At 34.6% G+C, this 27,012-nt stretch overlaps 1 protein-coding gene across 1 annotated transcript in view; it reads right to left on the bottom strand.

Moving 5' to 3' along the window:
* HTR2C (5-hydroxytryptamine receptor 2C) overlaps window positions 1–27,012 on the bottom strand; it is a 295,563-nt gene that overhangs the window by 67,324 nt on the left and 201,227 nt on the right. The window contains exon 5 of the mRNA XM_078063980.1: window positions 6,619–6,819. Coding sequence (XP_077920106.1) covers window positions 6,619–6,819 — 201 coding nt within the window. The remainder of the gene's footprint in view (window positions 1–6,618; window positions 6,820–27,012) is intronic.

Below are 27,012 nucleotides of genomic sequence, written 5' to 3' on the forward strand. Positions count from 1 at the left end.
CACACTATTGGAATATAATGTAAACTTCAGAAATAGGCTCAGATATGGAAGAAAATTAAATATACTATAAAAGTGGCATTGTGAATTACAGACTATATAAACTTTTTAAATAAACAGCATGAGGCAACTGAATGATTATTTGGAGGAAGATAAAACTGAATGCATATCTCACCACACATAAAAATAAACTCCAAATGGATCAGAGATCTAAATGTGAAAAATGAGGTAAATATGTGTGATTTACTGTCTAACCTGAGTGTGGGGCAAGAATTTATAACAATCACTCAATATAGAAATGGAATCTGACTGATAAAATGAACTGCAAAAAAGAAAATTCTGCATGGCAGAAGCACCATAAGCAATAGCAAATAGTAAACACAGAAAAAATATTTTCATTTATAACATGTAAAATGTTTATTATCTGTGATGTATCAAGAGCTATTGAAATTAAGAAAGAAAAGGGTTAAAAAACAGAAAAATGAGCAAAAGGTACACTTTGCAAAAAACTAATTTAGCAATGGCACTTAAGTGTGTGAAAACAAGCTCAACTTCTTTCATAACAAAGTAGGTGCAAATTGAAACTGCACTGAATTGGTATTTCTCACTTATTAGAGTGGCAAAATTTTAGAAGTTTGAAGAGGTACCTTTTAACAAGGCTTTGGGGAAACAGGCTCTCTTACATTGCTAGCAGGAATGAAAAATTGTTCGACCCCTTACTAATCGTTATGTATACATTTACTCTTGATAAATTAGGAATTTCTGTTAGGAATTTTTGTTGAAATTAAATTTCCAAAAGTATAAAACATATACAGAGTGAGAGGTATGCAGAGTGGTATGCAAATGATTTTTGGTGGCATTATTGGTAATTGCAAAATATTAGAAACAACTTCAAATGTTCATACTACATAGGAGATTGGTTAAATAAATTATGATGTATCTACCCAGTGCAGTACTAGCAGATGTAAAAAATAGAAGGAATTTGGATTTTAAATGCAGTGTTTTGGCCATTTATATTTTATTTGGGTTTACATCTACCATCTTGCCGTGAGTTGATATAGAATGGTTCCAGGACATACTATCAAGTGAAAAACGTCAACATGTTAATGTATGTAGTATTTTATCTTTTATCTAAGAAAAGAAAAACAATATATGTGTTTTTTGGTTTTTTTTGCAAAAATAAACTCCAGCAATATACTCCAGAAATTAGTGAATGGGTTAACCAAGAGATAGAAGAAAGACTGACATGTCTCTGGGTATACTATTTGTGTAGTTTTGACTTTTGGAACATAATATATTTTTTGTCTTTATTTTAATTCTAGTTAGTTAACATACAGTGTTATACTAGTTTCAGGTGTACAATATGGTGATTCCACACTTCCATATGTCACCTGTGCTCATCACAATGCACTCCTGAATTTCCACCACCTATTCAACCCATCCTCCCTTTTCCCCCCTCCCTGGTATCCATCAGATTGTTCTCTATAATTAAGTCTGTTTCTTGCTTTGACTCTCTCTCTCTCATTTTCTTCCTTTGCTTGGTTGTTTTGTTTCTTAAATTCCACATATGAGTGAAATCATATGGTATGGAACTTGATATTAAGGTTTAACATATTAAAAAATAAAGTCAACAATGTGGGGTAAATCAATATTGAGTGTATACAGAAACCAAAAAGTGCCTAACAGTAAACAATTGGTAACAGAACCACATAGAAGAAAAAAATTCAAACTAATCCTAGCATTTTGAACACAATGCTTTGGCTATATACCCTTGGTGGGAAACATTGTAAAGACAAAAAAAAATTGCAATAACAATTTTAAAATAGTGTTTTATTTATTGTACTGATATGAGGATAGAAATTCTGAAATGAATTTGTTGTATTGTAGGATTTAAAAATATAAGTAATAAGTAAATAAATATATTGATGCTTTTTGGGGACCCAGTTGCTCACTGTGAGAAAAATGAGGAATAATAAAGAATTAGGAAATTAACAGAAGAATCCTGTGTTACTGGATTGGGATTAAAGGCATAGACACATAGAAGCAAAAATGTCCTAGTAGCAATGAGCATACCTAGATTCCATATCTGGTTTTATAAAACAGTTGACCACTAAAAAGAACACAAGTTCCTTATATGAGAGGAGTGATTGCAGAATTGGGGCATGGAAAGTAAAAGGTGAATCTGGCATCATTCATGCCAGAAAGTAAGTGCTCAAAAACTGATGGTACATATTAAAAGGAGTTCTCATGAAATAATCTAGGACAATTTGAGCATCAAAATAATTAAGTACAGCAATGACTTAAGTTATATTGATTACAACAGAATTCAAAAGTTTTTACCAATATGAATAAATAAATGACAAAGGGTGGGAGGGAAAACTCTTCCTTACAGTATAATGCTAACTAAGAGAGGAAGAAAGAATGATAAAGTAAGAAAAATTATCATTCTATAATCACATAATAATAAATGATTTAGGGAAGAATTATTAATGGATTTTAAATTACTGGGTCAAAGTTTGTTGGAAAGTAATTTCTTAATTTCCAAATATATGGAGATTTTCTAGTTATCTTTTTTTAAATATTTTATTTATTTATTTGACAGAGAGAGATACAGCGAGAGAAGGAACACAGGCAGGGGGAAGGGGAGAGGGAGAAGCAGGCTTCCCGCAGAGCAGGGAGCCCAATGCGGGGCTCGATCCCAGGACCCTGGGATCATGACCTGAGCCGAAGGCAGACGCTTAACGACTGAGCCACCCGGGTGCCCCTAGTTATCTTTTGATAAACATTTCAGTCAAAGAATATGTACTTTATGATTCCAACAGTTTGGAATTTAATGAGAATTGATTTATAGCCAAATATATGGTCAATTTTGATAAATATTCTTGTTCAAATGCTGGGAATGTATATTTTTCACTTGTTACTGAGTTCTGCTTTGTTCATTCTTCTCATACAATTATTGAAAAAGGTATGTTTAAAATTTCACACCATGATTGTAGATTTGTCTGTTTTTATAGTTCTGTCCATTTTTGATTTAGTAATGTTGAAGCCATATTATTATACACATACAAGTTCATTATGCTATGTCTTTCAGATGAATTAAATCTTTTATCATTATGAAATAAACTTTTTAAAAAAATTTTTTTGCTGAAAAGTCCTCTATAAATCTGTCAGATTATTAATAAAGCTACACAATTTTTCTGTCAGTTACTGTTCGTGTGGAGTACCTATTTTTATTTCTCACTTTCCTTATGATTTATATATGCCTCTTGTAAACACATAGTTGGATTATTTTTTCAAATCCTGTCTGACAATCTTAGAATATTGAGTTCCATTTTCAATTAGTATAATTACTGATACATTTGGTTTCAATTCTGCCATCTTAGTACGTTTTTATATTTTCCCACCTGATCTGTGTTGCTTTTTCTATCTTTTATTGCCCCCTATTGGATTTGCTTTTTTATTCTATAATATTCCTCTATAAATTTGGAAGTTAAACATTCCTTTTCTATTAGTGATTGCCTTTGAATGTACAAGTTATACCTTATTCATCAAAGCTTAATATTAAATATCATTTTTATCTTTCTCCTGGATAATGAATAAAGCTTACTTTCAACCTGTTTACTTACATGCTATTTTTTGTGAATTTTAATTCCATAAATATTCTGAACTTCAGAAGACATAATTATTTTTGTTTTATACAGTCAATTTTTATTCATATTTAACCACATATTTACCATTTTCTTTTTTTCCAGTGATTCTTTTTTTAAAAAAAATTTGAGTATCGTTGACACACAATGTTACATTTGTTTCAGGTGTACAACACAATAATTCAACATATATCATTTTCATTGTTCTTGTTTCTTGCACCTCCATTCTTCCATCTGTGACCATTTTCCTTTGTTTTAAGAACATCCTTTAGGATTTCCTTAAGTAGGAGTCTGATTTTGTCTTGTTCTCCTGACTTTTGCTTGCCAGATAGTCTTCATTTCACTTCAATTCCTGAGGTATAATTTTGCTGAGTATATGGTTTTAATTTAGCATTCACTTTTTATCAGCACATCGACACTGTCATTTCAACATCTACTTTTCTTTGTTGCTGTTGAGAAGATATTCATCCATCTTATCATAATTCTATTGAAGATGATTTCTTTATTTTTTTTCTCTTTAAAATCAATTTTTTTCTTTTTTTCTGTAATGTTGTTATGAGGCGTCCAAATGTTGATTTCTTCTTATTCATTCTGCTTGAGGTTTGTTGAGTTCTTTCAATGTAAGAATCGGTGTCTTTCTTCAATTCCAAAAGCCACTATTTCTTCAAATATTGCTCTTCTGCCATTCTTTTCTCACCTTGTAAAAGTCGTCTCGTTTTATTTTGTTTTTAAGGTTTATTTAGAGAGATTGAGAGCACATGCATGGGGGGCAGGGACAAAAGGAGAGGGAGAGAGAAACTTAAGCAGACTCCGTGCTGAGAGTGGAGCCTGATGCAGGGCTTGATCTCATGACCCTAGATCATGACCTGAGCTGAAACCAAGAGCTGAACGCTTAACCGAAGGCACCACCCAGGTTTTATGTCTGTTCTTACTCTTTCCTCTCTCTTTTGTATTCTTCTAATTCTCCTTGCTTCATTCATCACTGTTTCTTCTAATCGACCTCCAGTAATGTTTTTAGTTATGTCTAAACTGCCTTTGAGTTCTTGGGTTTTTGTGTTATGCCTAAGCTCCAGATTTTCCAACTGCTTCTCAAATCTTAAATGTCCCTGTTTGTAGTTTGTAGTTTTTTGCTGAAATATTTAAATTCAGCTTATAATTTTCATATACAGAATACAAATAGTTCTTTAAAGTTTATGTCTGGTAATTCCACTACCTTGAGTGTCAGTGAGTTTGTTTGTATTATCTTTTATTATGTTATAGCTGATTCAAGTTGTTTTGTCTTTTCATGTGTCTGTTTATCATTGTACTCTAGCTACTGGAATTAAAAATTATTAAAATAAATAATTTGAAGTGTACAGTGATTTTTTTTGCTTATATCAGAGAAATCAGAAACTTGAAAAATATGAAATCACCTTAATCCAATTTTCAGGCTTCAGATTTTTATTGGTTACACACATAACTTAATCCTGGCCTGAATTTCACGTCAAGAGTGGTTTAAGCCTAGTCCATCCTTATTTCTAGTGTACAGGTCTTTGGCATCCAAAAAATAAGCTCAAGTTGGTCGAACCTTATCATACTCTGTATTTCTGCTTTAGACCTTCTTTGCTTGTGAGAATGTGAAATGAGCTTCGCAACATTCAGTCACATCTTCAGGTTTGCAAATGCATCCTTGGCAAAAGTGACCCAAAAGTCATAGTCATTCTTCCTGGATTTCTGTCTTTTTCTGGATTCTTCACTATCTTATTAGCTTCTCAATGCTAATAGTATTTTTTTCCATACTTTTTTGTTGTCTTTAACACAAACATTGCAGATTGCCCATCTGTCATTATTAGAAGCCAATGCCCCTAATACTCTAATTTAATTTAGCTGTATATTTCCTTTGTAAGCACCGTAAGAACTGGCATTTTTTCAGATGAGCTCTTTGGAGTGGAGGAAGTAAAATCCATGAGCCCTTGAATATGTAGGGCAAACTGTGTAAATAGATTCACTTTTTTTCTGGGAGAAGTTTTGTTGCTTTTTATCCAAAGGTGTGTGTTGTTTGTGTGTGTTCACCTACAATAGAACAATCTTAAAACTTAAATTTATTTTATCAATAAACCCAGAATCAAAATCTTCAGATGATATCAGTGAAGCCTGTATAGATGTCTTGATCTTGTTCTAAACTTCACCAGAACCTTTTATAAAAACATTACTCTGAGGAGGAATTATTTAATGAGATACTAAATATAAGTTCCAACTGGAAGAGGAGGAAACAAAAGGAAAAAAAAAAAAGATTGTAAAAGCCCTTACAGTCCAATTGGTTAAGTTTTGTGACTTGAATATTAGCATTTTTAAGGCATTTGTGAATATCTCAATCATAAGCAATAAGATGATCATTTCTCTCCCTTCAACCTCCCCCAAATCTTTAAAAAATGGATTTTTTCTCTTTTTTATATAAGCAGAATCTAAGAAGATATTTAAAAACAGAGGCAAAATAGTATATTTTAGATCAATTAACAGCATAAATTTAGACATGTTTACTTCATGAAGATTCATGTGACACTATTGATTTTTCCACTCAAGAAGATGTGAAATTAGAATAAAAATATTAAGATTAATACTCTGTGATAGATTTATCTTTTGGAAGATTTTAATGCTATATTTAAAAAATTTAGACTACCATATATCTTTGTCTTCAAATCGTTTTAAATATCTCAAAGATTATGTATCTGTGTTGCAGAATTCATTGGCATACTAATGCATAAAATAATTTAGCAGCATAAATAGAAACTTTACATTTACATATTAACATACATTACATTTCTTTCATTATTGTTAACCTAAATATCAGATATATAGGTTAAGAATAATTCTTAAATAGAATCCCGATTAAACGCAAATGTTACCAGTCGACGTCTGTACGTTGTTCACAGTACATAATCCGAAAGTATTGAGCATAGCCGCTGCAATTCTAATGGCCAAGAAAGTTATTTACCTATTGAAATTGCCCAAACAATAGCAATCTTCATGATGGCCTTAGTCCGCGAATTGAAACGGCTATGCTCAATAGGATTACGTATTGCTACATACCGATCCAGCGAGATAGCGCAGAGGTGCATGATGGACGCTGTAGAAAATAAAACATCCAAAGAAATCCAGACGGGGCACAAATATCTAGGTAGTGGCCAGACATAATCTGAAAAAGAAAAGAGAGAAGACAAGAACACATTATCCAAATTAAACCATCTAGTTTTACATTTTAGTCTACTTCTTTTTTTCCTCTCATAATCGAAGTTTTTTAAGGAAAGTGAAATTTGGGAAACATGATTTTCCATAGTAATGATAATGATGACAATGATGATGATAATGCCTTCTGTGTTACATACATTATTTCTTATTGAGATAAAATTTACATAACATTAATCATTTAAAAGTGTACAGTCCTGTGGCATTTAGTACATTCACAATATTATACAACCTTCACTTCTTTCTAGTTTCAAAACATTTCATCATTCCAAAAAGAAACCACTATTCATTAAGCAATCACTCCCCAATCTCCCCTCCCCCAGCCCCTGCAAATCTCTAATCTGTTTTTTGTCTCTATGTATTTAACTAATCAGTATATTTTATGTAAATGGAATCACACAATAGGTGCCTGGCTTCTTTCACTAACATACTGTTTTCGAGGTTCAACCATTTTGTAGTATGTATTAGTACTTTATTCCTTTTTATGGCTGATGCTCTTATTAGTTGAGATTTTTTTTTTATGCTCTTGTAAATAGAATCCTTTTTAAAATTTCCTTTATGGACAGTTCATTGCTAGTATGTAGAACTGTAACTGCTTTTTGTGTGTTAATCTTGTATACTGCAACTTTGCTGCATTCATTTATTAGATCTATTTTGTGTGTGAGGGTTTTTTAGGATTTCCTGTTACAACATCATGTCATCTTTGAATGGAGATAATTTTACTTTTTCTTTTCCAATTTTCCTTTGCCTTTTATTTTCTTTCTTGTTTAAGTGCTCTATATATGATTTCTAGTGCACTGTTGAATGGAAGCAGTAAACACAGCCATCTTGTCTTTTTCTTGATCTGAAAAGAAAATCTTCCATTCTTTCACAATTAAGTAGGATGTTAGCTGTGGGTTTTTCATAAATGCCTTTTATCATGTTGAGGAAGTTTCCTTCTATTTCTAGTTTGTTGGGTGTTTTCATCATAAAAGAGCGATGGATTTCGTCAAATGCTTTTTTTTTTTGCATCAGTTGAGATGATCATGTGGTTTTCTTACCTTAATTCTATTAATGTGATGCATTACATTGGTTGATTTTTACGTGTTGAACCATCTTTGCATTCCTGTGATAAATCTCATTTGGGCATGGTGTATACTGTGATGTTATATTTAGTTTGCTAGTATTTTGTTGAGGATTTTTGCATCTATATTTATAAGTAATATTGGTCTATACTTGTCTTTTCTTGTAATGTCATTATCTGGCTTTGGTATCTGGATAATGCTGGTCTAATAGAATGAGTTACCAAGTGTTCCCGCATCTTCTATTTTGTAGGAGTTTGATAAGAATCAGTGTTCATTCTTTAAATGTTTGGTAAAATTTGTCAGTGAAGCCATGTGGTCCTGGACTTTTCTGTTTTTGTTTTCTTCTATTCTCTATTTTGTTCATCTCCATTTTAATCTTTACCATTTTCTTTCTTTTGATAGTTTGGGTTAAGTTTGTTCTTCTTTTCTAGTTCCTTAAGATCTAGAGTTAGGCTATTGATTTGGGATCTTCCTTCTTTTTAAAGGTAGGCATTTACAGCTATAAATTTCTGTCAGAGCACTGCATTTGCTGTACCCCATAAGTTTTGATAAGTTTTCATTTCACTCTTCTCAAAATATTTTCTAATTTCATTTGTAATTTCTTCTTTGATCTATTGGTTGTTTAATAGTGACTGTGGTGTTTAATTTCCACATATTTATGAATTTATCAGTTTTCTTCTGTTATTGATTTCTAGTTTCATTTCATTTTGGAGAAGATCCTTTGAATGCTAATACTTAAAAATTTTAATGCTTGTTTTGAATATGATCTATCCCAGAGAATGTTCCATGTGCACTTCAGAAAAATATTTTTTCTGCTGTTGTTGGATGGGGTGTTCTATATATGTTTGATGGGATTAGTTAATTCATAGTATTGTTCAAGTCCTCTATTTTCTTATTTATCCTGTTTAGTTGCTCTATTCATTATTGAAAATAGGATATTCATGTCTCCAAGTATTATTTTAGATCTTTTTTTCCATTTTTGTCAGTTTTGCTTCCTATATTTTTGGTATCTGTTGTTGGATGCATATTTAGTTGAAATTATTATACCTTCTTGATGCTTTGACACTTTTATCAATATATAATGTCCTTCTTTGTCTCTCATAACAATTTTTGTCTTAAGTTCTATTTTGTCTGACACTAATGTAGCCACCTCAGCTTTTATTGGTTACTATTTGCATAGAATATCTTTTCCATCCTTTTACTTTAACCTATTTGTGACTTTGAATCTAAAATGAGTGTCTTATTGACAGCATATACAGGAAGGTTCTTTTTTAACTCATTCTGACATCATGTATTTTTAACAATCCTGTTAATCTTTGCCTTATATCTGGACAGTTTAGTCCATGTACATTTAAAATAATTACAGCTACCAGAAGAATTTATTTCTACATTTGTTATTTGTTTTTATACGATACATATCATTTCCTCATAAATTTTTCTGTTATTCACTTTATTTGTGATTAATTGATTTTCATAGGGTAACTTTTGATTTTTTTCTTGTTTCCTTTTCTGTATATTATTTTAATTTTTTTCTTAACTTGGGAATTAAAATGATAACCTTAACATTATAACAACCAAGGTTTAATTAATACTAATTTTGTTTCAGTAGTATACAAATTTTTGCTCTGTTATATCTCTTTCTGTCTTTGTTATTGTCACAAATTACATCTTTACACATTGTGTGGCCATTAACATAAATTTGTAAGTATTTCTTTATGTATTTGCCTTTTATAGAAGATAGTAAACAAAAAAAGAAATAATCCCAAAGCTAGAAAAGAAATAAAAAGGTAAGTAATTTCATTAAGTTAACATGTCTGAAAAGATGAAGGACCATAGAAAAGTTTAAAAGTTCCCATGATTCATTTCATAAAATAATATAGTGTCAATTTCAAAATCTATAAAACACTGAAAGAATGAGACTAGAGACAAATAACATTCATTGATATAGATTCAAAGTTACAAACAAAATATTAAGAAATAGAATTCAGCAAAGTGTCAAAGGAATAATACCATGTAAAAACAAAAACTATTTCAGGGATGCAAGGGTAATTCAATATCATAAAAATCTGCCAATATAATACCTTATATTAACATTTGTAAAGATATTTTATGACCTTTTAATAGATATTGAAGAATAGTTTGATAAAATACAGAAGCTATTCCTAATTAAAATTTTAATTATATAGTGATGAAAGGAATCCCCTTAAATTTTATAATTTACCAAAAACCAATAACAAATATTATAAACAATAATAAAATAAGTACATTTCCATTACATTAAATTCAGAAATTGGACAGGACAGAAATTTACAGTCTTCAAAGCAGCTACCATAATCATGCTCAATGAAGGAAGGGTGGAAGCTCTTGAAATAAACAGAAAGAGGACATCTCAAATAAGTAGAATTTATAAAAAGAACCAAATGGAGAATTTAGAGTTGAAAAAATATATAATATCTGAAAGAAGAAAATCACTGTATGGTCTTAATAAAAAATGGAGATGACAGATGAAGAGCCATTAAAACTGAATGTAGATTAATAAAAATTATCCAAACTGAAGAAGAGTGAGAAAAAAATTGAAAATAAATGAATATAATAGGGACCTATGGAACAATATGTAGATGTGTAACATTTGAGCCATTGGAATCTGAGGAGGGGAAAAAATTGATACAGAAAAAATATTTGAAGAAATAATGGTCTAAAACATCCCATATTTAATGAAAAACAAATTTACAGATTTAAGAAGTTCTGCAAAACCCAAATGGTTAAACTCAAAGATAATCATGCTTCAAAGATAAAGGAAACCATCTTGAAGTAGCTGAGAAAAATGACTTTTTAGGTATAAGGAGCAATGGCTTGAACAACTTCAAATTTTTCATCAGATATCATGGAGGCCAAAAGGCGGTATAATCATAATCCAGAATTCTACATCCAGTGAAAATATCTTCAAAAAAAATGACTGTGAAATAAAGAAATTTTCATATGAGGGGAAACAATGAACTGATTGACAGGAGACTTGCTCTAAAAAATGCTAAAAGATGTTCTTCAGAAAGAAAGAAATTATACTACAAGAAAACTTGTAAACTTCAAGAATGAATGAATGAAGAAGAACAGAATTGGTAAATAATTTGGGAAACATTATTTTTCTTATCTTAGGTCTTTAAAATACATGTGACTATTAAAAATTGTAACGTTGTCTGAGAAGTTTCTCCATGTGTATAGATTTACCCCCATATTACAATTAAAACAAAAAGGAGGAAAGGAACCTATATGGTTATAAGGTTTTTATATTCACTTGAAGTGATAAAATAGTAACTGTAAGGAAATTGTGAAACTTTAGGTATGTATATTTTAATCTAGAGAGCAATCACTAAAAAAAAAACTGTATGAAGAAATATAGTAAAAAATCCAGTAGATCAATAAAAATTGAATACTAAAATAAAATGCATAAACCCCAAAGTAAATCAGAAATAAGAAAAAAAAGGAATAAAAAGAGATAAATAGAAAACAATAAAATAGTAAGCATAATTCCGAACTAAACAATACTTGCACTAAATGGAAATGGTGTAAGTATAAATTGTATCAATTTAAAGAGACAGCCATGCTGGATTTAAAAGAACAAAAATAAATATTACCCAGTTATATGCTGTCTATAAGGAACCCTACAAGTTTGAATATGATGATATAGGTAAACATATAGTAAAAGGACAGAAAAGGACACACAATGCAAACACTAATCAAAGGACTACTGGAGTTGTTATGTTAATATCAAAGTAAATTTCAGATCAAATAATATTACTAGGAATAACATAGACCATGTTACAATGATAAAGTTGTCAACTTATCAAGGCTATATAACAATCCTAAACATTTATGTACATAATAACAGAATTTCAAATTTCATGAAGCAAAAAAATTTCATGAAGCAAAAGAAAAGAAGAAATCAAAAGTACAATCACAATTATACTTTGAGATTTCAACATCCTTTCCTCGGTAACTGATAAAAGTAGGCAGAAAATTGCCAGCGATAAAAAAACTGAATAGCATTAACAATGAACTTGACTAAATTGACATTTATAAAACACTATCCAACAATAGAAGAATACACGTTTTTCAAGAGCCCATAAAAAATAGACCAGAAAAGCCCATATGCTGGGTCATAAAATAATTCTTAAGAAATTAAAATGATTGATATAATGCAATGTCTATTCTCTGACCTTAACAGAATTAACCTAAAAACCAGTAACAAAAAGATATCTTGAAAAAGTCCAAGTATTTGAAAATTAAACAACACAGTTCTACATAATTCATGTTTCAAAGAAGAAGACTCAGATTCATTTAAGAAATAATTTGAACTAAATAAAAATTAAAATAAAACATCAAAACTTGTGTGTTGGTGCTAAGGCAGTGCTCAGAGGGAAATTTCTAACATTGTTTATTTTAGAAAAGAAGAAAATCTCAAAACCATGATCTAAATTTCCATATTAAAGTCTTAGACAAAGAAGGGCAAATTAAAATGAAAGTATCAGAAGAAAGGCAGTCATAAATATAGAAGCAGAAATCATTGAAACTGAAGAAGGACAATAATAGAAAAAAATTCAATGAAATGAAACGGTTTTTTTTTTTTTTTTTAAAAGATCAATAACACTGCTAAACTCCTAGGCAGATTGAGGGAGAAATAAAATTAGAAGGCACAAATTACCAATATTAGTGATGAAAGAGGGACTATCTCTACAGACTCCACAGGCAATTATAAGGGAATGTTATAAATGGTAGTTTGTCCATAAATTTGCATGGACATCTGGGTCCTTAGACATAAAACCACAAATTTCTGAACCATTCACTGAATTCAGGATTCCAGGGGAGAGTCTGTGCTGCTGAGTGAAAAATAAGATACAAATACATTGAATCTTCAACCCAGAGTTAGCCTTTTCCTTGGGCTAAGATTGGCCCACTTGCCACTGACTAAAGAGTGCCAAAGCCAGGGATGGTTGACTGGAAACTTAACCTAGATTTGACTGCATAGCAAATAAACCCTTTTTAGGACTCCAGGGTCTTTTGAGATGGCATCCCAGGCTGTCACTCAAGTTGGTATTATTAACAGAACGAATTGTCTCCCAGCAAAGTCTCCTATAGGTATTTCCCATATACGGGTCCATAGTGAAATTTTTAGCAATCTACCGTGAAAATTGGGAAATTAAGTATAACAGTACATTTTAAAAATAAAGCTGTATTTATTCCATTTAAATGACTTATTTTTATTCTGAGATTATATCCTCCCTCTAGAATTCAGAAGCAGAAGAGTCCAGCCCATAGGATTGGCTGGATTTTGCTTTACCATTTTATTCCTGCCTGTGTATTTTTGAAAACGCAACTCTGCTTTTGATATTTCCTATCACTTTGCCTTTGACAGAGTTCCCTGGATATGACTGGATACTGCATCTAACATCAATTATATCTTATAAATGCTTTTGGGAACATGCCACTAACTTTCTCCCTTGGAATCACACCCACCTCCTTGTAACTTGATTTTTCTCTGATAATTAGACTCTGTTTCCACCCACTTGAACTTGATTTAGAATTATTGGATATTCTCTGTACTACTGTTCCAAAATCTTTTGCTTCTGACATTGAGGCATTTTTAAAATTTACTGTTAACTTGACCTTGATCTTACAGATCGATTTGACCTTGACCCTGAACTTACAGAGCCACTCCCAGAGCTACTGCCTTTTCCAAGCCAAGGTGATGACACCCAGTGCCCTCTCCTCTACTAAATACATATGTCAGAGTTCCTTTTTAGTCATCCAACGCAGCATCTGTACTTCTGTGACACGCAGATTTCATGGTTCTTCAGTGAGGCGGTGATGTTTCTCCTATGTGTCTCGATGAAGTGGGCGGGGAGATGGGACATCCTACATATGCAACCAGCCAGCCCCCTAACTATAAAATAGGGATTTCCTGGCAGCACTATGCAGGATGTTCAACCTCCCCGCCCATGTGAAGGTTAACTGCTGCACCACGAAGTTCCGCTTTCTGCCAAGGGGCTTGCTGTTGATCGATGCTTCTGTGTGTGAACATGAAGGCCTCTTCCAACCTGATCTTCTGTTCCTGGTGAACTGGTTGTGATTATTAATAGCCTAAATGATCTAGAAGCCTGGTAACTAATAACCCACCTCTTATTCAAACTTAAGCTCCATATTCTAACAATATAATTTTCCATCGACTAAAATAAAAAGAGAAAATTCTCCTGACACCTGAAAGGTTTGATATGATGTAGAATATCTTTTGAAAACACTCTGGATTTGTTCCCCGGAGATAGTCCCACAGTCTATATACCCTGGAGTTTTCCATATAATTTACGATTGAGTTCCTTTCAAGCTGACTTTAAGTCTCTTCCTATGGGCAAATGGTAAAAAAAAAAAAAAAAAATCTGGTGATATTTTCTTCAGTGGAAGACAACAATTTTATGGATCTTGGGTGGTGGGAAAGAGAGAAGGACATGGAAGAAATCATGAATATTTTCCTGGTGGTCTTTGCTTAACCAAGTATACCTTAATGAGGATTTGTGCTACATGACTCCACCCTCTAGTCATCTGATTTCTTGGAGAACATTATTATTTGAAAGAGAAAGGAATTTAAACAGCATTTCACCCAAGCCACTTAGAAAATTTCATGCTTAATTTGAACATTTGAAATTTAATTTATTTTTTTTTAAAGATTTTATTTATTTATTTGAGAGAGAGCGTGAGAGAGATCACAAGCAGGGGGTAGGGGTAGAGGGAGAAGCAGACTCCCTGCTGAGCTGGGAGCCGGATGCGGGACTTGATCCCAGGACCCTGGGATCGTGACCTGAGCCGGAGGCAGATGCTTAACTGACTGAGCCACCCAGGCGCCCTAAAGTTTAATTTCAGTAGGAATCAAATAAACACAACAAACTCATATATATGTGTGTCCTTTCACACACAGCTTTTCTTTACACAAAGTTCTTGATTAGGTTGAGGAAGTTACTTTCTATTTTAGTTTTTTTTTTTTTTTTTTTATCACAAAAGGGGTTTGGATTTTGTCAAATGCTTTTTTGTGTCTATTGAGGTAATCAGGTAGTTTTTTTCCTTTATTCGATTAATAAGGGGTATTACATTGATTGAGTTTCATATGTTGAACCAACTTTGCTTTTCTGGGATAATATCCATTTTCTTAGTGTTCAGCTGTTTTTATAGATTGCTAGATTCAGTTTACTAGTGTTTTGTTAAGGATGTTTGTATCTATATTCATAAGAGATGTGGATCTATAGTTTTTTTTTATTTTTCTTGTGATGTCTTTGGTTTTGGCGTCAAGATAATACCAGAATTCCCCTCTCTTTTATTTTTGCAAGACTTTTTTTTTTTTTTTTTAAGATTTTATTTATCTATTTAAGAGAGAGAGAGAGAGACAGCGAGAGAGGGAACACAAGCAGAGGGAGTGGAAGAGGGAGAAGCAGGCTTCCCGCCGAGCAGGGAGCCCGATACGGGGCTCAATCCCAGGACCATGGGCTCATGACCTGAGCCAAAGGCAGACACTTAACAACTGAGCCACGCAGGTGCCCCTTTGCAAGACTTTTTGAAGGATTGGTATTAATTCTCCTACGGAACTGCCAGATAATTCAAATCATGACAATTCTCTGGAAATGAAGGTCTGAAGGAGCTCTAACCCTGTTCTGTTCCCCTCTGGCAGCTGTTAGCCAGCTGGTTTGCACCCTCGTTGGAGGCTGTTGGTTTTTAAGGTTACCTGGAAGCCTCAGAGGGGAAATGAGACTGGAGCAAGTTAAAATGCCACAGGGATTGCTGCTCTTACCAAGTTTCAGTCACTTTTCTTGCATAAACACTCCCCAATTGCTGTAAGCCTTCAGTTAATCTCCAGAGTCCTGAATTAGTTGAATCTGACAATTTTTGTCATTTTTCCTGTCGCTTTAACAAAGAGAAGATTTTGGAAGTCCCTAGTCCACCATTTTTGCTGATGTCCGCAATCCAATTTTTGTGTAAAAAAATACAATTTCAAATTTTATAACATCAGAGAGTTTAGAAACTGTAGGAAATCTTTCATGCTGAGACCATATTATTAGTATAGAGAATGGAAATGGGGATTTTGAATAGTAATATGAATGAGAACATGGAAATGTCATGTTCATATCTAGTTCCCAATATCAAGGGGTACATTATATACACTGTCCTAAGTAAACCTATAGGTATATTTTACAATGTTTTCTAATGCAGCATTTTAACATTAATAATCGTCTCAAATATTTTATGCCACTCATTTCTTTATCTTTTAAATTTTTATGTTTAGATCTTGCTGCGATTATTTTATTCCAGTTTATTTTGCATTATTTAAAAGTATTGCCATTGTCAAGTTTTTGTATTTATATGTAGCCAAATCTGTCAGTGTTCTGATTCGTGTCATCAAATGTGGCTTGCTCATCTCAGGTGTTAGGTAAATAGCCACTAGTTGAGTAAATATCCAATCCACTTTCTTCTTGTTTTTCTTTGGGTAAGTTTTAAAGAGTCAACTTTTTAATCTTCCCAGAATTAATTTTTGAGTGTGAAGAGAGTTGAGTATCTCAAATTTAACATGTTTTCTTTCAGCATTGACTTTGATGCCTCATTTATCATAAAGAGTGTCACCCATTGCTGTACTTTTTTTCCCCTTTTGTTTCTATCTGCTTACTCCTACAACCGCACATTATTATTATACTGGCTGTTGGCTTAGAATATATTAAAAATGGTTTTTCTATTACTATCTTTGGAAAGTGTTTATTAGGAGTATGCATTGAAGTTTATTAAATGATTTTTCAGGCTCTCCCAGCATGAACTATAGTGTATTGCATTTAACCTACTGTAATACCGTATTTATATATTTTATAATATAGTGAAAATCCTTACATTCATTAGATAAAAAGAAACTAGCATTAGTTAAGTGTAATTTTTCTAGGAAACCTTACATGGATGATATCATTGATGCCTCAAAATAACATTATAATGTAGTTACAGATTAAAACTAAAACCCCTGAGGTTTGGTGATGTTCATGCTCCAAGTGATGCAATTGATAATTTGGAATTAATATACATATGAAAAAAAGAGAAAAAAAGAAAAATATACAGATGAAAAGCCATGATTCCATCCTGCTTTTTCAATGTGTACTGTATTTCATTTAAAATTTTTCCATATTAGTAACTAGGAGTTCACTATATAACGAAGAAGCTAACGTGTAAACAAAAATTTTAGTACAATGAGTTAGGTGCTATCACAGGTAGTGCACATGATGTTCTGGAAATACTGAGTGTGATAAACTTAACTCCCCCCAGGTTTATGAGATAAGGCTTCTCAGAGAAGGCTAGGGAGGGAAGAAAGTGAAGTCTGGAAGAAGCAAGTGATTTGGGGAGCACATCAAGGAGATCAGAATGACGTCTCAGAACAGGATATTTGTGAATGAGGGAGTTAGAGAGTTGGAAGGAAGAATTTTATACAGCGGCCCCCAGTGATCCACAAGGGATCCATTTAAGACCACCAGTGGATGCCTGAAACTGTGGATAGTACTGAACCCTATAGATGCTATGTTTTTCCTGGACCTACATACTTTTCGTAAAGTTCAATTTATACATTAGGCATTATAAGAGATTAACAACCACAACTAATAATAAAATAGAACAATGTAACAATACACCATAATACAAGTTTTGTGAATGTGGTCTTTCTCTCTCTCTCTCAAAATATCGTATTGTACTGCAGTCACCCTTCTTGTGATGATGTGAGATGTCAAAATGCCTGGGCGATGAGATGCAGTGAGGGGAATGACGTCAGCGTGGTGACGCAGCATTGGGCTACTAGTGACCTTCTGAAGCTGTGTCAGAAGGAGGAGCATCTGCTTCTGGCCTGTGTAACTGAAACTGCTGAAAGCCAAAACCACAGGTGAGGGGGACTACTGAATTGAGAAGTAGGAAGTTGATTATTGAGGTAGAGCAGTTCTTAATTTTTGGCAAATTAAAAGAATAGCCATAAAAATCATGGCATGCTTGAATTTACAGAAAGGTTGTGCTTTAAAAAAGGCTTATTGCTACTTTATTTGGCAATAATTCCAACTATATGGTACCCTATATTTCTGTATGGCCAATTTTTTCAGTTAATGCAGTTTTTCTCATTCTCCAACTTCCTTTGTCCTCCTAATAAGTTAGAAACCATGGCTGGGAATGAGTCAAGATTTCCTTTTACCACTTCCCCATTCTAACTGAGGGGATGAAACCTTGGTTGAATTTTAGTATTGTTTTGAATTCTAGTCCCATCTTTGTAGTTTTTAGAAACATTTTAAAATTCTACCATGGATTCAGCGCTCCTTATTAATTTCTGGTAGGGTTTTATATTTCTTTTTGTTTGATTTGACAGGACATGTATGAAATTTGAAGAGCAGTCTCCAGCACTTTTACAAATTGTTACTTTAAGGTAAACCAAAAGGAGCTCTTCTAGCTTTATTTAACACGGGGTTGAGGGACAAATATCAAGGAGAAAGCTGTGCCTAATTGCCTGAAGTAGCTATATATCTTTCGAGTCATCATCCAAATATCCCTTTAGCCCTTCTAAATATAATGCATTGGTTTTGAAAGGAAGTAGAATGAATTTACGGTCAAATAGATCAAAATAAAGCAGTGTCAAGTAGAAGCAGCCAGAAATGAAAGTCTCACAGAAAGGGCACTCTTCTAGTTAATATTCTCTGGAAAACCTGCCAAGGATGAGTAAAGCTTTATTTTAGTGAGGGACAGAAATGCTTACAACACAGAACACCATTTATTACATAATTTGCTCTGTGGAACTCTATAGATGAACACAGATTTTCTTTCAGCTAGTGTGAACAATGCATGGCTCTAGTTTGGATCAGGAGGATTTCTGTTTTGTTATGATTTTGTCATTCTATTAAGAACTGTATAACATTACAGATGTCGATTACCTAATATTACTATATATTCTCAGTAACACTCAAGTCACATTTTAACTTTCTACTAATTAATTATAGAGAATGTCTGTTGTCCTACAAATTCTTAACACTGGTTAGGTGCATACTTGGTATAGTTTTGTGTTATACAACTTTACAGGAAAATCCCAAAGATGATTACAAACATTATGAAAATAAGTCCACAGGATTTCATTAGGTAGCTAATGTTGCTTAGCTTTCAGGGAAATACAACATTAATTATGGCTTACAAATAATCTTGTACAGATATTTCCTCATGCCATCAAGTATAAAACTTGAGTAAAGAGATCACAACTATGAAATTGGGGTAATCAAAGAAGGATTAGGTTACTCTGAGATCTGATATCTACTTTTTACTCCAATCTCATCTCTAGCTATTTTTCCCCTTTTCTTTTCCCACGTCTTTGTACATTTTGACTCCTTTTTTAGAGTGGGGAGGGGCAAAGGGAGAGGGAGAGAGAGAATCTTAGGCAGACTCCACACCCAGCACGGAGCCCAACATGGGGCTCGATCTCATAACTCTGAGATCGTGACCTCAGCCGAAATCAAGAGTCGGTCTTTTAACTGACTGAGCCACCTAGGCGCCCCCATTTTGACTCTTTTGCCTAGAATGACATCTGTAAAATATCCCTTCTTTAGACCCCTTTCCTGGTCCACTAGGCAAACTCCATAATTAAAAACCTTGTTGAGAGAATACTTCTTCTACGAAGCCCTTCCTAAAGCTACACAAACGGAATTCATTACTCCTTATATCTTCCCATAGTACCCTGAGTATATCTCTAGGCTAGCATATATATTTTACTGTAATTTTCTGTTTATCTGTCCTAGTACATTATAGACTTCTTGACATTACAACCTGCCTTAGTACTCTGTAATGTTTCACATAGCTCAGTTAATCACACAGATGTCAGTCTACACATGTATGATGTTACAATTCCCCTGATTATGGACATAATCAGCCCCACTCAGCCTCTGGACCAATGAGAAATAGACCCATTAGTGTATTAGGAGCACCTCACAACCAGCTCCTGCCCTCTGTGGGGGCAAGCTATTCTCACTGTCTAGGTTCCTGGTACCTAGATTTTCCAGCATCCTTGCTACTGAAAGAGATCTTTATCGACTAGAGACATAATTTGCCATTCTATCTGGAAACAGAATATCTACTTTTGGTCTTCCATATCTCATCTCAGTTCTAGACTCCTCTGCATTAAAATCTTCTCCTGTGTTGTATCTTCTATCAATACTGAATCTCAAGACTACTGAAAGCACCTGATGTGACATGACAAACAACTGCCTCAAACTGTCCAGATACTCTGTTTGAACTGTTACTTGGTATCTTAGACTTGGAATTTTGATTCAGTCTGCTGAACCAGGCTCTAAGATGGGGATAGCGTTTTTTGCTCAAGTATTTTATCCTGCACTGGAAGAAATTTATGAAGGTATTAATGGGCCTCCTCCATCAAACAGTCATCAAGAGTTTCCAAATCCTGGTGGGAATGCAAGCTGGTGCAGCCACTCTGGAAAACAGTATGGAGGTTCCTCAAAAAGTTGAAAATAGAGCTACCCTACGACCCAGCAATTGCACTACTGGGTATTACCTCAAAGATACAAATGTAGTGATCTGAAGGGGTACGTGCACCCCAATGTTTATGGCAGCAATGTCCACAATAGCCAAACTATGGAAAGAGCCAAGATGTCCATCAACAGATGAATGGATAAAGAAGATGTGGTGTATATATATATATATATATATATACACACACAATGGAATATTATGCAACCATCAAAAAATGAAATTTTGCCATTTGCAACAACGGTAATGGAACTAGAGGGTATTATGCTAAGCGAAATAAGTCAATCAGAGAAAGACAAGTACCATATGATCTCACTGATATGAGGAATTTGAGAAACAAGACAGAGGATCATAGGGGAAGGGAGAAAAAAATGAAACAAGATGAAACCAGAGAGGGAGACAAACCATAAGAGACTCTTAATCTCAGGAAACAAACTGAGGGTTGCTGGAGTGGTGGGGGGGTGGGAGTGATGGGGGTGGCTGGGTGATGGACACTGGGGAGGGTATGTGCTATGGTGAGTGCTGTGAATTGTGCAAGACTGATGAATAAGACCTGTACCTCTGAAACAAGTAATACATTATTTGTTAAAAAAAAGAGAACATAGTAGGAAGGGAAAAATGAAGGGGGGGAAATCAGAGGGGGAGACGAACCATGAGAGACTATGGACTCTGAGAAACAAACTGAGGGTTTTAGAGGGGAGGGGAGTGGGGGCATGGGTTAGCCAGGCGACGGGTATTAAGGAGGGCACGTATTGCATGGAGCACTGGGTGTTATACACAAACAATGAATCATGGAACACTACATCAAAAACTAATGATGTAATGTATGGTGACTAACATAACATAATAAAATTAAATTAAAAAAAAATTGAAGGGAAGTATAATTAAGTAGCCATAAAAAAAAGTTTCCAAGTCCTTATTTCTTGAGTCTGTTTCTGACATGATTTAATCATTGAGGGTGTAGTTTTAAACGTTTGCATGCATTAATAAAGGAGATCATGAAATATATTTTAGATATGTATGATAGTTTGTTGTGCAGATTTTCATCTGTGAGGTGGTATGACTTTTTATGAATGCAAATAATTTAAATAAGTGAAACTGTAAAGTCTTTTTTACTTTATAAATTTATAGTATATTTTTAAAAAATGAATCATAAACTCAAATATTAAAGGATCTTTTTCTGGTAAAAATATCCAAATATTTGTTATACTATTTAATATTTTTATTTAACCACATATCCACCACTTACCATAATAATTCAATTTACAAACTGGTATTACTTGGGAAGATTGGAAGTTAGTATCAGCTACTTCAATTCACTAACAGGTTATTTGGGCTTAACAAGATGGTATTTTCCTCATTCTCTTTAAACACATTCTGGATTTGTCCATGCTACTGGAGAATGTCATCATAGAATATGGCCTGGTTTTCCTAATGTAGTTTTGTTAAGTGTATAAACTGTGTAAGGGATGGGGGGAAATTGGGGTAACCAAGGAAGGAGCCACAGAGTTTCGGGGTGGCTACCACTCTGGATAGTGCTTCCTTTCCACGGAAATCAATTTAGGTGAGTAACCATTCACAGAATAGTAAGAGAGAGAAGGTAGTAGGACTAAAAATACCTCAAAAATCGTGGCTGCACAGAAATGGTTGTTTTACCATGAGGAACCCTGAATGTTTGGAGCATGAACTGGTGGTTTTTACAGGATGACTAATGAAGGCAGCGCATGCTGGAAACAAGTAGTAGCTTGCCAGGAAGTGAAAACTGTTCCATGAAGCAGCTTCCTGTAATAATTCCTCTCCTATCTTCTACTCAGGCGATGCATTCAGACATACACTGACACAAAACATTTAGCCTTGATAGGCAAACTGCAGATTTAATATGCTAATATATTTCTCAGTGAATTAAATGTCTATAATGAGTGCCTAAATGGCAACATATTACCATGATCCTGGTCTTTTCCATAAGGCAGATATTGCTATGATTAAAGGGAGGAGAAATGCCATGTGAAGGTAAAGAAGTATGTAAGGGTTTCCCGGATATGAGTGTTCCAGATGTTTTGTGACATCTGTATGTTCTTTGAACAGTTCACTATATTACCGTTGTCACTGTACTACTTAAATCTCTTTTGTTACCCAAAGATTTTAAAGCATTCTATAGACATTAGCATGTTAAACTTCTGAAAACATGAAAAAAATTTAAAAAAAATAAATAAAAATAAAATAAAAACCAGAAGAGTGGGGTCTGGGGGAAATTTTGAGAAGATAAAATTGATCTTTGGGCACTTCCTTTACTTTTAAACCTCTTTCATTAATAGCATCTATATTTTAATTAGGCAATTTTTTAAAGATTTTATTTATTTATTTGACAGAGAGAGGCACAGCGAGAGAGGGAACACAAGCAGGGGGAGTGGGAGAGGGAGAAGCAGGCTTCCCGCCAAGCAGGGAGCCCGATGTGGGGCTCGATCCCAGGACCCTGGGATCATGACCTGAGCCGAAGGCAGACGCTTAATGACTGAGCCACCCAGGCGCCCTTAATTAGGCATTTTGAATTAAGATTAAACTCCTATTGTTGGCATTGTAGGGAGTGGCAAGTGACAGGGAAATATTTTGGCTGGTGTGGGAGGGCTAAGCAACTTTAGCGATGTCCCTCAATTCACACCCTCAGAGGCTTAATCTGACTCTCAAGAGTTCCAAGGCTTCCAGGAACACACTTAGCCATTCTCTCTACATAAGCAGTTTATTCATCTTACTATGCCACATTTTGTCAATTTTATTAATTAATATTCTATATAATTCACTCTACAATATTTCTGTAAATTGGTTTTAAAATCAGAAACAATATATTTTAGCTGGACTACCATCATATAGTCATTTTGGGGTGAGGTGTGGAAATTTTTCTAGATTTTTTTTTTTTTTACGTGATGAAAGTCTTGCTTCAAAATTGAAATTGAAGACACGAAATAGCAAAAGAAAAGGTGTTGAGACAGGTATAGGGTTGTAATAATGGACAGACTGTGGAACTATATAAAAGAGAAGGTCCTGAGCCCAGGTCAAGGAGGTAACGAAGGCTAACCTGGGAAGGAAGCTGTGTGTCTACAGCTTGAGGAACACACAAGTCATATGCCAAAGTCTGAGAATCAGGTAGGCAGAGAACAAAAGAATAAAAGGCAAGAAGAAATGACTAGGAGGTAAAATGGAGTAATTGTGTATGCCTTGGGACACAGCAGGATAAACACAATAGGAAAGAGCCTCATTTAACCCATTGGTACCTCTGGTGAATCTCAGTTCCTGTCCTGTTTCCTTTAGATGAAATGAACTATTTGGCCACATTCCTAACTTTCGACCTTTATATTTTGTTCCCTGGATGCTGATCAGCTTCTTTTTTCTTTGGCTGAGCTTTCTCACAAACTTTCCTCTTGGGATAAAAACATTCCTAAAATCTGAAGGTAAAGGGCTTAAACTGTAGGGAAAGCTTGTAGCCTGGATTTTAGATTTGGATGTCATTAGTAGATGGTAGTTGAAAATATGAAAGTGGATGTATTGCCTGGTGACAAAACTTAGGGGAAGCAGACAGCAGGTTAAGGACTTTTATAGCTTTTTGAATTACTTTCTGCCTCAAATTTACGTTCCTGCAACAAGTTCCTGGAAATGTCAGTTGAAGGCTTATAAGGGACCACTAGCATAGAATGTTATTGGACAAAAGCCTAGACTCCTTGTCATTTGAGACCGCTGAAAATTGATCAGCATTCTAAAGGCTTTTGGTGTAAGCAGTCATTTAAAAATTGGAGGGGGAGAAGAACCATGAGAGACGATGGACTCTGGAAAACAAACTGAGGGTTCTAGAGGGGAGGGGGTTGGGAGGATGGGTTAGCCTGGTGATGGGTATTGAGGAGGGCACGTTCTGCATGGAGCACTGGGTGTTATGCACAAACAATGAATCAGGGAACACTATATCTAAAACTAATGATGTAATGTATGGGGATTAACATAACAATAAAAAAATTAAAAAAAAAAAAGTTAAAAACTTTCTGCTTTCCTCCTACTAAAAAGGAGATTACAGAACCTTACTTTCAGAAGCCATATACTAAAGCCAGTGTTCTAAGTTTTTATTTTATTCTTTCTGGATCACTTTAATGTCTCTTCGCTACAGCAAAAGTTTGTAAAAACAAAGTAATTGTATACAATTTTAACATTATGTCATTTCTTTCTCTCTCTTTTTTTTTTTTTTGAAGATTTTATTCATTTATTTGAGAGAGAGAGCATGCAAAGAGAGAGAGTGCCAGTGGTGGGGGGCAGAGGGAGAGGGAGAAGCAGACTTCCCTCGGAGCAGGGAGCCCGATGCAGAGCTCGATCCCTGGACCCCAGGATCAGGACCTGAGCTGAAGGCAGACGCTTAATGACTGAGCCACCCAGGCGCCCCCACTCACATGTTTTTGAGTGTCAGCCATTGAGCCAGGACAGCTAGGTCAGAACACTGTTGGAACCAGTAACAGGGCTGTTTTTTTTTTTTTATTTTTTTTAATTTTATTTATGTATTTGAGAGATGGAGACAGCTTGAGAGAGAGAGAGCGGGAAAGCACGGAGAGTGGGGAAGGGTAGAGGGAGAGAGAGAAGCAGGCTCCCCGTTGAGCAGGGAGCCCAACACGGGGCTCCATCCCAGGACCCTGGGATCATGACCTGAGCCGAAGGCAGACGCTTAACTGACTGAGCCACCCAGGCGCCCCTAGAAGGAACTATTTCTTAATGCTTTTCATTCTTTTCATCTCAACCTCATATGAAATAGAACTGTATTATTTTAGATTAAGAAACTTATTCTACAGTTTAGTTGCTAGTCCAGCATTGCACAACCTTTACTTTATTATATTACAGTGGAAGGAATGTGGACTCTGAAACTAGACAAATCTGAGTTTGAGACACAACATCACTAGCTTAGTTTCAAGGCCTTCATGGAGCCATTCCTGGCACTCTTCCTCCTCCCTCATTAACTACTTTCCCTTTGTGTTCATAAGAAACTCTAGCCTGGGGTGCCTGGGTGGCTCAGTCGTTAAGCATCTGCCTTTGGTTCAGGTCATGGTCCCAGGGTCCTGGGATCGAGCCCCTCATCAGGCTCGCTGCTCCGCAGGAAGCCTGCTTCTCCTTCTCCCACTCCCCCTGCTTGTGTTCCCTCTCTCGCCGTGTCTCTCTCTGTGAAATAAATAAATAAAATCTTAAAAAAAAAAAATAAAAAGAAACTCTAGCTTAGATCTAACTTTGCATTTATGCCACATGGGATTACAATTATCAGCTACTGTGTTCATTTCCTCCATTACAATTCCTCCAGGCAAAAGAGTATGTTTATTCAACACCTTAGCCTAGTACACTTTAGGTGCTCCATTAAACGTTTGGGATGACAAATGAATAGACAATATTTCAGCGGCTCCATTTATCTTTTTCTTAAGGAATGATAAGAGAGGGATGATAACATTATTTCAGATTCTTGGATAAAAAGGACCTAAGCATAGTGTGTCAGTAAAATAAGACGAGAAAATGTAAAGCTAAAGGCATCCTCCTGAGCAAAACTTGAAGCCAGTAGGCACCCTCACGATGAAATGCTTTGATTTTCATCAAGGGCTACATAATAGCTTGGGTTTGGTTAGGTAGATGAAGGAGTTTTTTTTTTTTTTTTTAAAGATTTTATTTATTCATTTGAGAGAGAATGAGATAGAGAGAGCATGAGAGGGGGGAGGGTCAGAGGGAGAAGCAGACTCCCTGCCGAGCAGGGAGCCCGATGCGGGACTCGATCCCGGGACTCCAGGATCATGACCTGAGCCGAAGGCAGTTGCTTAACCAACTGAGCCACCCAGGCGCCCAAGGTAGATGAAGGAGTTTTGGGCAATAGTTTGGCTCTTTGGAAATACTGATGCATATTTCTGAGAAAAAGTTGAATTTGTGAAACTTTATGGCACATTCTAAGATGACTGCCTTTTAAAAAAAATTAATTAGCTCATATTCCTAATGGGAGTGTCAGGAAATAGCACAGAAACTCTGTGTAAAATCTCCTGATTTCATTCTGTGATTTCCCATCACTGTGTCTAATAGTATCATTAAGTTGGACTTTGAAGTTAGCTTCCATAGAGACTCCTATTTGCTCAAATAAAAGAAGTAGATAAAAAAGCTCATTATCTTGTATTTTGATCTCCATGCAGCTAAAATCATATATGAATACATCCTAGCCAGTGCTAAGTATTCAGTAGATAGCTCCCATATTCTATTGCAAAGTCCCTGTGGTTGATTCCAAAATTTCAATGCCTCAACTTAAAATAATTTATTAGGTAGCTCTCTCAGGAACATGGTGCAAGAAGTTTCATAAATGGACTTTTTTGGAATGGGGGAATTCTTTGTTAATCCTTTACCTCATTGTACTACTACTTTCATCAAAGACTCTTTGTGGCTTGGAAATGTGTCCAAATTTAGGAAAACTGCAGTAGTCTTAAAATTATGATAATTCGGGCGCCTGGGTGGCTCAGTTGGTT

The sequence above is a fragment of the Halichoerus grypus genome, chromosome X, assembly GCF_964656455.1.
Source record: "Halichoerus grypus chromosome X, mHalGry1.hap1.1, whole genome shotgun sequence".
In the NCBI taxonomy this organism is placed as follows: Eukaryota; Metazoa; Chordata; class Mammalia; order Carnivora; family Phocidae; genus Halichoerus; species Halichoerus grypus.